Source organism: Lepisosteus oculatus, chromosome 12 (assembly GCF_040954835.1).
Source record: "Lepisosteus oculatus isolate fLepOcu1 chromosome 12, fLepOcu1.hap2, whole genome shotgun sequence".
Classification (NCBI taxonomy): Eukaryota; Metazoa; Chordata; class Actinopteri; order Semionotiformes; family Lepisosteidae; genus Lepisosteus; species Lepisosteus oculatus.
Window position 1 is genome coordinate 37922681 of NC_090707.1, and position 16931 is coordinate 37939611.

Sequence of the window (16931 nt, forward strand, 5' to 3'; positions counted from 1 at the left end):
GGCCCGCGTGGGGTCTGGGCTCGCGGACGGGTCATCGCTGGGGAAGCTCCAGTTGAGGATCTGAAATGGGGAACCGCTGAGGCGATGGGGGGTGTGTGTGTGTGTGCGTGTGCACGGTGGCCCGGTCCTCTCGTCTGCACTGCCGGAGGGAGGCGTCGCCTGTAAGGAGTTAGCCAGCAGAGGGCGATGAAGAGTGGCGGAGAGGTTAGCGTTGCTGCCTCGCGGCGCTGGGGCCCCGGGTTCGATTCCTGGGCGCTGTCTGTGTGGAGTCTGCATGTTCTCTCCCGTGTCCACGTGGGTTTCCTCTGGGTGCTCCGGTTCCCCCCCCACCCCCCCCGGTCCAGAGGCAGGCTGGTGGGATCATTCTGGAGTCACTGGTGGGAGTGCGTGTCTGCCCCGCAATGGACTGGCGTCCCGTCCAGGGTGTGGCCTGCCCCGTGCCCGTTGCTTGCTGGGGTAGGCTCCAGCTCCGGCGAGGGTGCGCCGTCGAGGAGGGGTGGGGGCTCCCCATTGGGAGCAGCTCCTCAAACATCGCCGCGGCAATTTCCGGGGGCTGGGTGAGGGTGGGAAGAAGCCCAGGGGTCAGAGGTCGGAGGTCAGGCCCCCGGCAGACCACACGCCACTCTGTGGTTCTCAGAATCCTCGAATTCCCCCCCAGATCCCGAACCCTCAACCCCCTCCCTCCCCACTTCGGGGGCTCGTAGTAGCGTTCGAAGCCGCCACACGAGTCACACGAGTCATGTTTCTCCGCAGGGCTGTAGGGCAGCCGGGAGACCCTTCGGCTTTAGGGCTCGGGCGCCGGCCTTGGCAGATCATTCATCCGTTGTGGGCTGGGCTGCCTTTTCAAAACAGACCTCTTTCTCCGTCATGGTCTGGGGAACGGGCTCGCACGATTTCACTTCCTGTTTCAGAGTGAGAGAGGGAGAAAGTGAGTGTGAAAACGAGAGAGAGAGCAGGGGGAAAGAGGGGGGGAGTCTGGGTACCGCGGGTGCGAACGCTTCTGCTCTCTCTCTTACTGTGCAGGAGGAATTGGAGAACTAGCCCAGCCGAGATGGGGGCTGGGGGGGAGGGGGGTGTTCACGGAAATATTCTTAAAAGTGTCGCTGGTGTGCGCAGGAGGGGTCAGTCCACAGCGGCGGAAAGAGAAACGCAAGGGAGGCGAGCGCGGCGTCCGCTCGCTAGTCCGGAGAGTGGCGAGACGGGGGCGGTCAGTCGCTCCGCACCCTGCCGCTCCGAGCCAGGGGCTCGTCGGCGGACTCGGGGGGTCGGGGGGGGCTCTCGTGGGCTCGTCCGCTCACGAGGCTCGGGCTGCTTGTGCTGGCTTGGCGGTGCTGCGGGGAGCGAGCCGGGGCAGGACGGGCGCGATGTCGGGTAAGGCGCTGGGTTTCCGTTCGGGATGCGGCCTCAAGGGGCGTCGGGCTCCGCGGGGGTGATCTGGGAAGAGGGGGGACCGGCGGTGTTGGCTGTGGGGGGACAGGGCCGCCACTCCGGCAGCGTTGGGGGTGGGGACCGGCCACTGAGTTGATTGAGGAAGCGGATCAGGAAAGGGAGTCTGACAGATGAGGGTCAGAGTGATTCTGCGCTTGGAGAGAAAGGGAAATGTTTGAAGAGAAAGGGCAAGCCGGCAGACGCCCCCCCCGCGTGCACCAGGGCGCCTCCTGCAGGGCGTCGGCGTGGGCAGGAGTGCAGGCCAGGCGTTTCGGCGTAGGGGGAATTTGAAACGGGTCACCTCAAGACCTGTCGCTTTTCGTCCTGCTGGCCAGATGCAGTGCCAGGGGTGTCTTCGGCTTCCCGCGGTCTTGAGTGCCCGCGCGCGCCTGCACCCGGCCTGGAGTCGCTGTCTCGTTCGCGGTCAGAACTGCGGGGGGCGTGATGTGGCCCCGGTGCTGTACGGGACGCTCTCGGTGGGGGCTTAGCGGCGCGTCCCCGAATGATCGGAGGTTTTGCTTTGAGCGGTTCCTGCTTTCACTCTGTCTCTCGGTCGCCACGCGGTCCGTGTGTTGTGCACAAGATCAGTCAGTGTGTGTGTATTAACCCCTCTCTCTCTCATTGCAGTGTTCATGTACTGGAGTGTCCAGTCAGTGTGTCTGTATGAACCCCTCTCTCTCTCAGTGCAGTGTTCATGTACTGGAGTGTCCAGTCAGTGTGTCTGTATGAACCCCTCTCTCTCTCAGTGCAGTGTTCATGTACTGGAGTGTCCAGTCAGTGTGTCTGTATGAACCCCTCTCTCTCTCAGTGCAGTGTTCATGTACTGGAGTGTCCAGTCAGTGTGTGTGTCTGTATTGACCCCTCTCTATTGACTCTCTCTGTCCTTTCTCTCTTCCAGCACTGAAAAGTCCAGCTGCTTTCCACGAACAGAGGAGAAGTCTGGAGCGAGCGCGGGTGAGGCTCTCTCTCGGCGCGGCTCTGTGTTTCTGTCCTTGTGCCCGGAGCCCCTGCGCTAACGTCTCTGCCTGCCTGTCTGTCCCCAGACCGAGGACTACCTGAAGAGGAAGATCCGCTCGCGCCCGGAGCGCTCGGAGCTGGTCAGGATGCACATCCTGGAGGGTGCGTACCCACCCACGCGGTGTGCGATAACGGCGTTTGACCAGCGGGGGCGCTGCGAAGCCACAGCGGGTCGTGTCTTCCTGTCTGGATCGCGCAGGAGCGTGGTGGTGCTCGCCCAGCTGGGCCGGTGTGGTGACCGTCCGGTGGCTCCTGTCCCTCATGGGGCCGGTGTGGTCACTTGGAGCCCCTCGCTCTCTTGCCCTTGCGGGTATTTAATCATGACGATGGCCGCTAGTTCAGCTGCAGGTCTGTTTGACCCTCTGTAAAGCTTGCTAATGAGTGGACAGGATTTAAGGTGGTGCCTTGTCAAGAAGAATAATAGTAATGATAATAATTGCTCACCCTTATACAGCGCTTTTCTGGACACTCCACTCACAGCGCTGGACAGGTCATGGGGATCCCCTCCACCCCCACCTGGATGATGCTCCAGTCCGCTCCCCACACACCAGCTCCCAGTGGGGAGGAGAGCAGAGTGATGGAGCCAGTTCAGAGAGGGGGGTTATTAGGAGGCCATGATGGGTAAAGGCCAGGGGGAGATTTGGCCAGGACAGGTTACAACTCTACACCCTGGGATTTTTAATGACCACAGAGAGTCAGGACCTTACGTCTCATCCGAAGGACAGTGCCTTTTTACAGTGTAGTGTCCCCGTCACTATACTGGGACATCAGGACCCACACAGACTGCAGGGTGAGCGCCCCCTGCTGGCCCCACTCACACCTCTCCCAGCAGCAGCCTCAGTTGATCCCAGGAGTCTCCCCTCCAGGTCCTGGCCAGGCTCACCCTGCTGGGCTCCAGTGGGGCTGCCGGCCGGGAGCTGCAGGGTGACGGAGCTGCAGCTCGTGTAACTTGTGAGAAAGTGACATGAGCCGAGCTCGACAGTTTGTTCTGCCGTGTGGGCGACACTCCCCCTCCAGTCAGCGGGTGTCGAACGCATGTCCAGCGTCGAGCAGGTGTCCGCCGAGGTGCAGAGCTCGGCCTGTTCCCCGTGCACTGTGTGCGGTCAGGGCCTTTCTGGCCGTCTGATAGCAGGATATTAAACAGCAGCTTTTGCCTTCTCCTCCGTTTCCCCTTTCGGTTTCGTTTCGCTGTTTGCACAGGCTGCGCAGTCTGAGGGGCCGTGTCGAGCGCGCGCGGCCGCGTCTCCTGGCCTGTGGTCTGCCCTGGCACTGGGGGGGGGGCGGGGAGAGGCGCAGTACTTGTGAGCCACTGAAGAGCTGTGAATCAGACCGTTCAGAAATACTCTCGGTGACGCAGCTCGGGTCAGACCTGACAGTGCGTGGGACGGGCCTCCACACTCCTCTGCATTTAGCAGCGAGAGAGTGTGCAGTGCAGAGGTGAGGCGTGGGAAGCCCCTCATTTGGTCCGCAGTTTGTATGTTTTAGACCTTGAATGTAGTTTGATCTTCAGGAAAGCCTTAGGCGTGTTTCCTCCTGTGTAGCCATTGACGTTGGTGCGTTGGCGATGGAGGGTGAGGGGTCCACAGGGTGAGTGCCACCTCGTGTGCCTGCGAGGGTTAACGGGGTGTGCGCGCGCACGGTGCCGCAGTTAACGGGGCGCGCGCGTGTCGTGCAGAGACGTCGGCGGAGCCCTCCCTCCAGGCCAAGCAGCTGAGGCTGAAGAGGGCCCGTCTGGCCGATGACCTCAACGAGAAGATCTCCCAGCGGCCCGGGCCCATGGAGCTGATCCAGAAGAACATCCTGCCCGTGCACGGCAGCCTCAAGCAGGTCATCATCGGTGAGGACCCCGAGCCTTCCTCGCCGGTCCCTGGGGGTCTTCATCAGTGAGGGGGACACTGGGGAACCCCAGTCTGACTGGCTGTCATAGTAACACGGAGCCTTCCTCACCGATCCCTGCAGGTCTTCATCAGTGAGGGGGGCAGTGAACCCCAGTCTGGCTGTCACAGTAACACAGAGCCTTCCTCACCGATCCCTGCAGGTCTTCATCAGTGAGGGGGGCAGTAATCCCCAGTCTGACTGTCACAGTAACACAGAGCCTTCCTCACGATCCCTGCAGGTCTTCATCAGTGAGGGGGGCAGTGAACCCCAGTCGGCCTGTCACAGTAACACAGAGCCTTCCTCACTGATCCCTGCAGGTCTTCATCAGTGAGACTCTGGTGCCTCGCTCACTGTGAGAATCAGTCGTATCCCACAGTCAGAATTGTAATCTTAACAACAGGGACTTTGATAGGATAATCTGATACCACTGATATCTGCAGCCTCAGATAGGATAACCTCCCCCGAGAGAGGTTACTAAGGTCGGGATACATTGTCCTATCGAGACGCGGAAGGTGCCGATGGCTTATCTCCCCGTTCTCCTTGCCTCGCTCTTCTAGAGACGGAGTTCCCGAAGGTGGCGGGCGAGAGCTCGTCCTTCGACGAGGACAGCAGCGACGCCCTGTCCCCCGACCAGCCTGGCAGCCGGGGGTCCCCTGCCAGCACCGTCCCCCAGCCCTCGCCCCTGATGGACACGCAGGCGCAGAGCAGCACGCCTTCGCCCACACAGGTACAGCAGCCCTCGACGCGCGCCGTCCTCCTGCTGCCTCTCCACACACCGCCCACTCGCAGTCTTGTCCATGATGTCCAGGTGGGAATCTGGGGGGCGGGCGCAAATGTGCTCACCTCGGCTTTAACCAATCACATCTCCACAGTCTCTTTCTCTGGCCCCGCCCACCCCGGAACCACCAGCCCCCCAGCAGAAGCTGACCAATGGGGCGGCAGCGCCAGCTCAGAGCCGGCCCACCCCCTCTCTCATCAAGGTGAGTGACAGCTCTCTGCACCAGTCGGTACAGAGCAGGCAGAACACCTGCTGGCTGTTTCTTTTGCTCCTCTTCATCCTTTGGTTACTTCCATTGTCACTGTGGTGTCCTTTCCTGACTCTCCCTGCCTGGTACTTCATCTTCGTTCTTTCTGTGCTTTCTTGTTCTTTAAACTGCTCTGATCTTGACCCTTGACCCTTGACCCTTGACCCTGCCATCTCTACCACTCCACCCTCCCACTGTCTGCTTGCCTCATTCTCCCTCTCCCTCTCACCCCCTCTAAACCTCTGTCTTTTCCCCTGTTCTTGTTCCCACTTCCTCACTCCCTCTGCCTGGTGCTCTTCCTCACTACCCCATCTTCTTCCTCTCCCTGGCCTTCTCTCCCTCCCTCTCGCTCTCCGGCCTTCTCCTCCTCACTCACGCATCCTCTCCCTCTCTCTCCCCCCCGCCTTCCCATCTCCTCTCCCTGGCCTTTCCCCCTCTCCGTCCTCCTCCTCCTCACTCATGCACCCTCTCCCTCTCTCTGTCCCTCTCTCTGTCCCTCTCCCTCCTCCTCCTCCTCACTCCCGCTCCTCCCTCGCGCCCCTGCAGCAGCCCCAGGGCAAGCTGGGCCCCGAGCGCCCCAGCCAGCGCAGTAAGAAGGCGAAGGACAGCAAGCCCAAGGTGAAGAAGCTCAAGTACCACCAGTACGTGCCGCCGGACCAGAAGCCGGAGCGCGAGCCGCCGGCCCCGCTGGACTCCTCGTACGCCAAGATCCTGCACCAGCAGCAGCTCTTCCTGCAGCTGCAGATCATCAGCCAGCAGCAGCAGCACTACAACTACCAGGCCATCCTGCCTGCGCCACCCAAGTGAGTGTGTGTGTGCGCACCCCCCCAGGGAGTGAGTGTGTGTGTGTGTGCGCACAGCGCCCCAGGGAGTCAGTGAGTGTGTGTGTGTGCGCACAGCGCCCCAGGGAGTGAGTGAGTGTGTGTGTGTGCGCACCCCCCCAGGGAGTGAGTGTGTGTGTGTGTGCGCACAGCGCCCCAGGGAGTCAGTGAGTGTGTGTGTGTGCGCACAGCGCCCCAGGGAGTCAGTGAGTGTGTGTGTGTGCGCACAGCGCCCCAGGGAGTGAGTGAGTGTGTGTGTGTGTGCGCACAGCGCCCCAGGGAGTGAGTGAGTGTGTGTGTGTGTGTGCGCACAGCGCCCCAGGGAGTGAGTGAGTGTGTGTGTGTGTGTGCGCACAGCGCCCCAGGGAGTGAGTGAGTGTGTGTGTGTGTGTGCGCACAGCGCCCCAGGGAGTGAGTGAGTGTGTGTGTGTGCGCACAGCGCCCCAGGGAGTGAGTGAGTGTGTGTGTGTGCGCACAGCGCCCCAGGGAGTGAGTGAGTGTGTGTGTGTGCGCACAGCGCCCCAGGGAGTGAGTGAGTGTGTGTGTGTGCGCACAGCGCCCCAGGGAGTGAGTGAGTGTGTGTGTGTGCGCACAGCGCCCCAGGGAGTGAGTGCGTGTTCACAAGGAAGTGCAAGCAAGTGTGTGTGAGTATTAGGCAGAGTGGGTACACACCACCCAAGTTTGTGTGCACACCGCCCAGGTGACTGTGTGTGTGTGCACACACCCAAGTGTGTCTCTTTATAAACTACCACGCCACGCAGCTCTAGTGAGGCCCAGGGTGAAATGGAGTCTGTCTGTAGAAAGGCTGCTGTCTTCGTGTCTGTGTCTGTGTTAAAGTCCGACCGCAGGACTCAAGTGTGAGTGTGTGGGCTGTCGAGTGATGCTGCAGTGGGCTGGAGTGTCTCTGTTGTTTCTGTATCTGCACGTTATCTGACCTTAGCGCAGAAACTGCCACATGAAGTTGTGAAGTTCGTTGCTGGGCTCGATTTAGCAAACTCGGGCTGCGCGGAAGGACGTGATTCGTCTTGCCTGAGCTGTCTCTGCCCTCCTGTCATTCAGGAATTTACATCGGCTTCTCATCGTGGCTCGTTAAGACAGCTGACCCGCCTGTAGTCTAAAAATCTGTCGTTTCTCAGCCTGTGGCGACTGAGCTTTTCTACAACGCAGAAAAGAGCTTCCCTGTTCAGGCACAACACTGGCTCTGTCGCCTGTCTGTGTTTGTTTCTCCTTTTTTGTTTTTTTTTATTTCACTTCCTTCTGCCTGCCCCTGTTCTGTTATCGTCACACCTCTCTGTCTCTCTCTTAAGGCCGCCAGCCGATCAGCAGACCTCCTCCACCGTGGGCCCCTCCCCCTCCCGTAACACGCCCGCCTCCAACCCGGGGTCCTCCAATCAGGGTGGACTGAGCCGCCAGGGCCAGCCTCCGGGGGGAGGGGCGAAGCACTTAGCCCTGCCCCCTAACCTGGAGGACCTCAAGGTGAGCCAACTCCTCCTCTCCCTCCTGTGGAAGGAGGATCTTCGGGGGGGGGAGGGGGGGCAGAGGGGACCTGGATCTATGCAGCGTGGTGCCCCAGGGTGCTAGGTGTTTACAACTAGCAGCAGAGCCGCTCTGGGCCAATCAGGACGGAGGCCGGCGGGGGAGGGACTCATGTGGCAGACATGCTTCATGCAGAGAGACTCCCGTTCCTGGAGTCGGACCCAGAGCAGCAGTTCCGCCGCAGTCGATGGAGACGTGACCGGGGCCCGGCCCCAGCGCGGTCTCAGCCCCGTGTGCTTCTGTGTCTTGGGCCTCCAGGTGGCGGAGCTGAAGCAGGAGCTGAAGCTGAGGGGGCTGCCGGTGTCGGGCACGAAGAACGACCTCCTCGAGCGGCTGCGCAGCTACCAGGACCAGCACGGGGGCGCCGTGCCCGGGGGCGCGCCGGCGGGGGGCGCTCTCAAGAACTGCCATCTCCCGCAGCAGCAGCAGCAGCAGCTGTCCCAGGCTGCCCCTAACCCCGCCCCCCTCCTGGGCGGAGCCGCGGTCCTGCACAAGCCCGGGGAAGGGGGCGTGGTCGTGGCGGCCTTCCCCCTGGTCACCGCGGCGCCCGGGCCGGGAGGGGGCGGGGCCGCGCCCGCTGTGATGCACTTCGGCAGCACGGGCTCCACCCCTCCCGTCTCGCCCACGCCCTCCGACAGGTCGCTGGCGGGCATGAGCCCCGATGAGACGAGTTGCAACGGGGATGCGTTCGGGGAAACGGTACGCAGTCTAGCCCTTTTTTTTTTCCTCCTCCTTCTCGACAAGACGCAGATACACTCGCACACCCTGGACGGGACGCCAGTCCATCATAGGACACACACACACACACACACACACCCTGGACAGGACACCAGTCCATCACAGGACACACACACACGAGGGCCAATTTTCCCAGAAGACCGCTAACCCACCAGCATGTCTCTGGACTCGGGGAGGAAAGCCACACAGACCTGGGGAGAACATACAGACTCCACACAGACAGCACCCCAGGATTGGGGCCCCAGCGTGGTCGGGCAGCGGGGCACGCCACTGCACCTCCGTGCCGAACCCCCGGGGATATTACCCCAGAGATTTTTGGCCTTCCGCCATAGAAGCGTTTGTCCCTCACGACGCTCGTGCCATCCACCTGCCTGTTCTCCTGCGTTTTTGCACGACATGGAAAAATAGTCCGTTTCCGTTTCGTCTCCAGACTTGGCGTTTGTCTCGAAAGGGATGCCGTTGATGTTGCTCCAGGCGGCCTCTGCGATTTCGCTCTCTCATGTCCTCCCCCCCCCCTCTCTCCATCCCCCTCCAGGTCAGCTCCCCCCTCACCCAGCTCAGCCTCCACCCCTCCCCCCCGCAGGCGCTGTTCCAGGTCAAGGAGGAGAACGTCTCCGGGGCGGCCCCCTGCCGCTTCTCCCAGCCTGCCCCGGGCCCGCTGGACAAGGACCAGATGCTGCAGGAGAAGGACAAGCAGATCGAGGAGCTGACGCGGATGCTGAGGCAGAAGCAGAGGCTGGTGGAGACGCTGAGGTCCCAGCTGGAGCAGGGCAAGCGGGCGGGCGACGTCGCGGACACGCCGCTCCGCGTCCGGGTGAAGGAGGAGCCCCTGGAGCTGGGGGTGTCGGCGTGCTCGGGGTCCCCCTGGGGCTCGTTCGGCCCCCCCCGCCCCCCCCCGTCGCCCGGCCTGCCGGAGGACGCCATCCAGGTGACCATCAAGGAGGAGCCGGAGGAGGAAGAGGAAATGCTGCTGCCTGCCGAGACTCTCTGGCCACGGGAGACGCAGGAGCGCCCACTGCAGCGGACACCGCGGGCGCGGCAGCTGCAGCACACGCAGCAGCAGCTGCAGCAGCTGCAGGAGCTGCAGCACTCGCAGCAGCTGCAGCAGGCGCCGGCGCAGGAGATGGAGCAGTCGGAGCAGCTGCAGCAGGCGCCGGCGCAGGAGATGGAGCAGTCGGAGCAGCTGCAGCAGACGCCGGAGCAGCAGCAGCAGCAGCAGCAGCAGCTGCAGCAGCTGCAGGAGATGCAGCTGCAGCAGTCGCAAGCTCAGCAGGTGAGTCACAGCCGCGCGGACCCTGCGGCCTCGCGCTTCTCGGCTGGCTCCTCCCGGGCTCCGGCGGGCAGGCTGCCCCCCCCCACAGAGCGTCTCCTCGGCGCGGGAGACGTGTCACTGGGGAACAGGGCCCCAGAGCCTCAATCCTGGGAGGGCTGCGGGCCGTCGGGTAGTGAAGTTCCGTTCGGATTTCGGGCGCGGGAGGAGTTGGGAGCAGCGGTCAGAGTCCTGGACTCTCCACCCAAGGGCTCCAGGTTCGAATCGCCGAGGGGGCACAGCTGCTGCACCCTGGAGCGAGGTTCTGCACTTCCCGCTGCATCATGGGGAGGCCAGGCCTCGTTTTCGCTGGGCGAAAGGGTTCAGCGAGACCGCTTTTAAGGAAACTAGCAAAAGGCGCTGTAGTGTAGTGACGAGATCAGTCGGGTAGTCGAGCAGTCGTGCAAGCCCCCGCCGCGTGTCTGACCTGAAGACTGGACTGATTGTAATCCAGAGAGAAATGGTTTGTCCGTACGAGGAATTTAGTGGGGTTGCCGGGAATCGTGCCTTTGCTCTCGGTGAGGACAGCGAGGGGAGGGTCTGCTTTCCCTGCCCGGTGTGTCCCTTGGCAAAGGGAAGTGGGGCGATCAATATTGATCGATTTGGTATTGGCGTCGATGAGTAGAGGCGATCGATCGCGCCAGTGGCTGCCTGGGAGGTCGAGGTGGCCGAGTTGGGGGCGGGGGGCGGGGGGCGGGGCGTCGTCCTGCACAGAGATATCGGAATGGGGTACCCTGGGAAGAGAGGCGAGGTGTCCCTTCGGGGTTCGCTGGCTGCACGCGCCTGCGCTACTCGGGGCTCTCCAGTTGGCTGGCTGAGCATTCCCTTCTGAGCCACCATGGTTAATTCTGGGTTTTACATGGGCCCGGTGGGTTGTCCTGCCACAGAAGGCCTCTCCCCTTGAGGAGCTGGAGTTTCATTTTTATAAATGGACTCATAATATTCTGTGTAAAATCTGTACCTGCCAGTGCTGTTGCAAAGTCGGCATTCTGCTCAAGTACTGTACTTGATCTGGGTGTCATTCCCCGTCTGTTCCACCAGGTGTCGCCAGTGTTCCTGGGACAGCAGGCCCCGCCTCTCCAGCAGCCATTGCCCGCCCCCTCCTTCCCATTGGACTTCCTCAAGGCCCACCCCCCTCCCACTCTGCTGACAGACAGCAGAGGCAACCACTTCCTCATCGCGCTGACCAATCACTGCGCAGAAGGCCAGCCAAACCACTCCCCACAGGGTAGAACACCCAGCCGCATCACACTGCAGGTATCCCTCCGCCTGTTGTTAGAGCAACTTCCAGCAGGAGTCAAGTTAATTGTAACCCTTAGATGAATATTGATTTCATACAGTACTTTTAAAAGTAGAGTCTCAAAGCGCTTTACATTGGATGTTGAAAGAAAACGGAAGACACATGGTCATTAGAAATAATGAATCAAAACGAATCGAAAGCCTTTTTGCAGAGAGAGGTTTTGGGATGAGATTTAAATGCATCTAAGGTAAGTATCTCTGGTATCCTTAGGGATGAAGTTCCAGAACTGTGGGATGTAGCAGGAGAAGCCCTGTCACCGGTGGAGTGTAGAGAGGCTTGGGGGACAGAAAGGAGACCAGAATTAGAAGGGCGAAGGTTGTGAGGTGGGGAGCAGGGTGACAGTAACTCAGACAGGTTCTGAGGTGCCAAGCCGTGCAAAGTCTTATGGGCGAGCGGGAGGGTTTTGAGGTCGACGCAAAACTTGACTGGAAGCCAGTGCAAGGTCTCCAGGACAGGAGTAATGGGATCACTTGCACTAGACCTGGTCAGGATTCTGGCTGCCGAATTCTAAACCTATTAGTTTGTTCAGTGTGGATTTGGATACTCCAACGTGTAGGGATCGCAAGAATCAATTCTAGAAAAGACAAATCCACTCGGTCAGCACAGGACATAGTCTGAAGGTATTTGTGAGATGGAAGAACGATGCTTTTTACAATGTCGATTTCAAGTACAAACCCGAAAAGTGCAGGCACCAGGTAACACCAACACGGTATACAGGGTCTCCAGACCTGCAGTAAAATTAAAGTTAGCACAACTGTAATGTTCAGTGTCATGGATGGGGAATACATTTTATTCTGCTAGACACTGGCGTGTATAATTGTCTCTGCTTGGTGTGTGCCTGTGTAGGATACACACTCCATTGCTGACCGATCTGATCTCTCCTTTGACCTTCAGAGACTGCAGTCTTCTCCCACGAAGCTGCCCAGCCAATCGCCGCCTCAGCTGACCGCCAGTGACACCCAATCAAAACAGCAGCTGCAGCCAGGCCTCATCAATCAGCCAATCAGAAAGGTAGGCAGCGGTTTTTTTGGGGGGGGGGATCTGGTAATGATGCGAATTCAGTTTTTACAGATCCTGAAACAGGTTTTGTTCCCTGTTCCTCTCGCAGGGACAGAGGGTGGGGCTTCAGGTGCTGACAGGTGGCCACGCCCAGGGGGCGGTCCTCTCGTTCTCTGCCCCGCCCAGCTTGCAGCCATTCTTTGTGGGTGAGCCCGCCCCTTCCGCTGGACACGCCCCCTCCCCGCCGGCACAGTCGGTAAGGGATCGTCCGCACAGCCAATCTCCCGTTTTGAGCGCGCGTGGGTTTTTCTTCAGTGTGGGTCCGTGTGTACGTTGTTTCTTTATACAACAACCCTTCTGGTCAAATTTAGACTCTTCCGGAGTGTGACTGCGTGTGCCTATCTGTAGAATGCAAGGCAGAGCTCAAATCCTTCTTCCCCTGTCTTTCTCCCAGGTGTTAGAGGTGTGTCAGGCTCCTGAACAGCACACTCATTTTGGATCAGTCTCCCCAGTGCCAGTCAGTGAATCAGCCAAGCCACCCCTGTCTCCTCTACAGCCCAGCAAGGTAGTACTTGTTCCTGCCTGTCTCCCAACACCTGTCTGTCACTCATCATACAGACAGTGACACAGACGAGAGTCAAGCAGGTTTTGGAGACACAGCCAGTGTCTCTGCATGTCTCTCTACCGAAGCCTGTCTGGTCTTGACAGTACGTCTCCGACTCCAGCGCCTGTCTTGTCTGCGTCTGTATGTGTGTGTGTGTCTCCAAAGCCTGTCCGTTTTTGGGGGGTGCTGCTTTACAGGCCGGTGTCTTTTGTGTCTGCAGGAGAACGGTGCCTCCAGCCAGCACATGGACGATCTCTTTGACATCCTCATTCAGACAGGAGGTAAGAGACGCAGTCAAGTAACACAGCTGCTTCAGCCTGCGCCAGCCTTTCAAACACAGATCCTCAGCCACTCCTGCCCATCCTGCAAGGGCCAGACTGAATTTAAGTTCACGCTGCGTACACACTCGCTGCACGCCTGCTGTATAGGGACCGTGTACACACACACACACACACCTGGTGTATGTATATCATGGTTGTGTGTTTAGTATTGATAGTAACTTTGACACTCAAATCGATTTTCTCTGGTCCCCTGTTCGCGCTGTGATTGCCTCTCTCGGTCGCCCCTCTTTCAGAGATCCCCGCCGACTTCAAGGAAGACGCGGACCCCTCCCCGTCTCGCCTGCGCCCCAACACCCCTCCGACAGCTCTCGCCCAGCCCCACCCTCCCTCCTCCTCCTCCTCCTCCTCTTCCTCTGCAGAGCAGCTCCACACCCCTGCTGGCCCCTCCTCCTCAGACGCCACCCCCCCTGGGCTGCTCCTCCTCTCCCCGCCGTCCCCGCCCACCTCCCCAGGCTGCTCCTCCTCCTCCTCCTCTTCCCAGCATGCCCTGGGTGGAGACCCTCCTCCAGGCACGGGGGGGGCCCCGGAGACAGGGGTCCGCCGGGCGGAGAGCAGCGCCGGCAGCGGGCGCCTGGAGGACTTCCTGGAGAGCACCACGGGCAAGCCCCTCCTGGGGGCGGAGCTGGACGGGCCCCTGACTTTGATTGACGACCTCCACAGCCAAATGCTGAGCACTTCCAGCATCCTGGACCACCCCCCGTCCCCCATGGACACCTGCGAGCTGGGCTTCGCCACGCCCCCCCAGCCCCCCAGCCTGGACTTCAGTGACCCTGCTCTGGACAGCATGGACTGGCTGGACCTCACCATGGGGGGCGGCGGGGGCATCTCAGGGCTGGGGGGCCACCTGAGCTCCCACACGCCCCCCAGCGTCTTCTCCACCGATTTCCTGGACAGCCCTGACCTGCACCTGCACTGGGACTCCTGCTTATAGTAGAGCCACTCGGAGCTGCCAGCACACACTCGGACACACTTCCTCACTCTGATCCTCCTACTTCCTGTGTCACACACACACACAGACACACTTCCTCACTCTGATCCTCCTACTTCCTGTGTGTCGCTCACCTGGAAGCACAAGTGACATCCCACACACAGACACACACACTTCCTCACTCTGATCCTCCTACTTCCTGTGTCACACACACACGCACACACAGACACACTTCCTCACTCTGATCCTCCTACTTCCTGTGTCACACACACACACACACAAACACACACACACACAGACACACTTCCTCACTCTGATCCTCCTACTTCCTGTGTTACTCACCTGGAAGCACAAGTGATATCCCCCCCACCACCCCACACACACACACACACGCTGTTCCACGTAGTATTGTAAGCTGGACTTCTCTGGGGCTCGGGCCTCGAATCCCAGGACGCCGTCGCCTCAGGGCAGCTGTTGACTTTCGGGGAAGGGGGCTGGCGGAGATGTCAGACGAAACACTGGGAATTCGGAGGAGGGGCGGAAGAGCCCCGCTGGACCTGTGGGGCGCCCCCCCCTGTTCGTTGCTGATGGGGGGGATTGTGGGGTGTCCTCAGGGCCCTCAGAGACTTTGGGTCGGCGTCGGCGCCGTTCCCCCGATTTTGCACTTAATCTAGTTTGTTTGGGTGGCTCCCGAACGCGCGGCCGGTGGCGGTACTGGCCCGGTCCGGGAGGGTGGGGATCGGCCCGCCTCCTGGAGGGCCGGGCCGGGCCGGGCCCACCGTGCGCGCCCTCGGTACCGCAGGATCGAGAGCGTCTGATCGTTTCATCCCTGTTGTGTTGGTTGGGGAGGGGAGAGGTGGGGCTGGGGTGCGAGGGAGGAGTGGGGGGAGGGAAAACAAACTTGGATATTGTAAAAAAAAATAATAATTTTTTAAAGAAAAAATACACGATGAAAACAGAAAAGCCCATGTTTGAGTTGCAGGTGGTTTGTCTAGAGTTCTGCAGTGCTTCGTCAGTCTGGCAGGGGTCACTGTGGGGATCTGGCTGTACTTTCGGGGCGTTAAGTTCTGGAAGGAGCCGGCCTCCTCTCTGGCTCCTCTGGGCCTCTCTCTGGCAGAAGCAGGGTTTTTGGGGTCCTCCTTAAACATGCTGCCTAATCTGCCCAGAGCTCCTTCCAGGACAGAGCTTATCATCCTGGGATCTGGGGTATCCCTTGGGGTTCCCCAGAAACTCTATCCAGCCCAGAGGAGTGTAGAATCAGCCCTCCGGTCTGCTCTGAGTCTTGACAGTTGACGTGTGAACTACAGTATGATAATTGGCAGTATAATTGTAATGTCACTTATCTGACATGATGGGCTGGTCAGTGTGTCTGCAGCAGGGCTGTCCAGTCCTGGTCCTGGAGGGGTCAGTGTGTCTGCAGCAGGGCTGTCCAGTCCTGGTCCTGAAGGGTCAGTCAGTGTGTCTGCAGCAGGGCGGTCCAGTCCTGGTCCTGAAGGGTCAGTCAGTGTGTCTGCAGCAGGGCTGTCCAGTCCTGGTCCCGGAGGGGTCAGTGTGTCTGCAGCAGGGCTGTCCAGTCCTGGTCCTGGAGGGCTCAGTGTGTGTGCAGCAGGGCTGTCCAGTCCTGGTCCCGGAGGGGTCAGTGTGTCTGCAGCAGGGCTGTCCAGTCCTGGTCCCGGAGGGGTCAGTGTGTCTGCAGCAGGGCTGTCCAGTCCTGGTCCCGGAGGGGTCAGTGTGTCTGCAGCAGGGCTGTCCAGTCCTGGTCCCGGAGGGGTCAGTGTGTCTGCAGCAGGGCTGTCCAGTCCTGGTCCTGGAGGGGTCAGCCAGTGTGTCTGCAGCAGGGCTGTCCAGTCCTGGTCCTGGAGGGGTCAGCCAGTGTGGCTGCAGCAGGGCTTGAGTAGGGGTGCAGTTCTGCCTTTTGCCACTTGAGGGCACTGTGTGCTGTGATGCAAGGGCCTGGTTTGTTTACTGCGAGAGCTGCAGGGATCACTGCAGAAAATCAAGAGAGGTGAAGTACAGCAGCTGTATATAAGCCGTCTGTCTGCTGGAGTATTTTACAAGCTCATGTCTTCTCTCTTACCCTGACAAATGCACTGGATTAAATGCGGACAGACGCACTGGCTGGGTGACCAAGGTGCTGGTTGAAAGACTGACACTCCAACTGATGCGCTGACCAACACGCTGATGGACGTGCTGTCTGATGTGCTGACCTGCGCTCTGACTGACTGGCACACTGACCGACATGCTGACCAATGCTCTGACGGACATGCCAGCTCTGACACACTGGCACACTGACCGATGGCTTGATTGATGTGCTGCCTAACTGGCGGCGTCTTGCTGTATTAATATTGCCCTGCAATGAAATGTTCACTGCAGATCTGAGGCCTTGCCCTGACGCTCCCAGACACGTGTGCTAACGAGCAGGCCGTTAGATTCTGTGTTTTGCATAATTCAGACCCTGTCAATTATTCATCGCGGTCCCAGGGGAGAGAAGCCTAGGCTGTTCCAGAGACGTGGAACTCTCCCTCTGCTCCGAGAGACAGACCCAGCCCATTGACCGTCCTGGGGCTGACCGCTTCTCTGAATGATCGCAGTGGTCAGGCGCGGAAAGACCCGTCGGGTGTCCTGCCAGCTTCGAGGTTCGTGTCCGAGACGGTTCGCGATCAGTGTGCACAGGAATGTGTCCTGGGTGATGTTTCTGTTCTGCAGTCATAATGAAATATGGGCAGGCGCGTTGGTGCTGGGGTCACCCAGCTCAGCTCCTGGGGTGCTGTCTGTGTGGAGTTTGTCCTACAGCCCAAAGACAGGGTGATAGGTCAATGGAATGGCTCTGCAGGAAGTGAACAGGGCGGCGATCTGCCTTAAATCCGGCTCAGGCCCCAGTCCTGCAGCCTGAACTGTGCGTCTCTCTGGGTAGATGTGTCTGTCTGACTGATCTGCTGGCTCGTACCGAAGTAACCTGCTTGCTCTACCCGGGCCCTGGCGCTTCCTGAGCGCGAGATGGATGGGG

At 60.1% G+C, this 16931-nt stretch overlaps 1 protein-coding gene across 4 annotated transcripts in view; it reads left to right on the forward strand.

Annotated features, from left to right (window-relative positions):
• mrtfa (myocardin related transcription factor A) overlaps window positions 1-14903 on the forward strand; it is a 31876-nt gene extending 16973 nt beyond the window's left edge. For 3 of the 4 annotated variants that reach the window (XM_069196836.1, XM_069196839.1, XM_069196838.1), the window contains 15 exons: window positions 2327-2382; window positions 2472-2547; window positions 4121-4282; window positions 4881-5050; window positions 5196-5303; window positions 5895-6151; window positions 7477-7645; window positions 7964-8404; window positions 8979-9716; window positions 10794-11009; window positions 11947-12063; window positions 12161-12307; window positions 12506-12616; window positions 12876-12936; window positions 13230-14902. In XM_069196836.1, coding sequence (XP_069052937.1) covers window positions 2327-2382; window positions 2472-2547; window positions 4121-4282; window positions 4881-5050; window positions 5196-5303; window positions 5895-6151; window positions 7477-7645; window positions 7964-8404; window positions 8979-9716; window positions 10794-11009; window positions 11947-12063; window positions 12161-12307; window positions 12506-12616; window positions 12876-12936; window positions 13230-13927 — 3527 coding nt within the window. In that variant the 3' untranslated portion in view covers window positions 13928-14902. Of the gene's footprint in view, window positions 1-2326; window positions 2383-2471; window positions 2548-4120; window positions 4283-4880; window positions 5051-5195; window positions 5304-5894; window positions 6152-7476; window positions 7646-7963; window positions 8405-8978; window positions 9717-10793; window positions 11010-11946; window positions 12064-12160; window positions 12308-12505; window positions 12617-12875; window positions 12937-13229 lie in introns of all 4 variants that reach the window. The other variant, XM_069196837.1, reaches the window with a different exon arrangement.
• Window positions 14904-16931: the final 2028 nt, after the last annotated feature.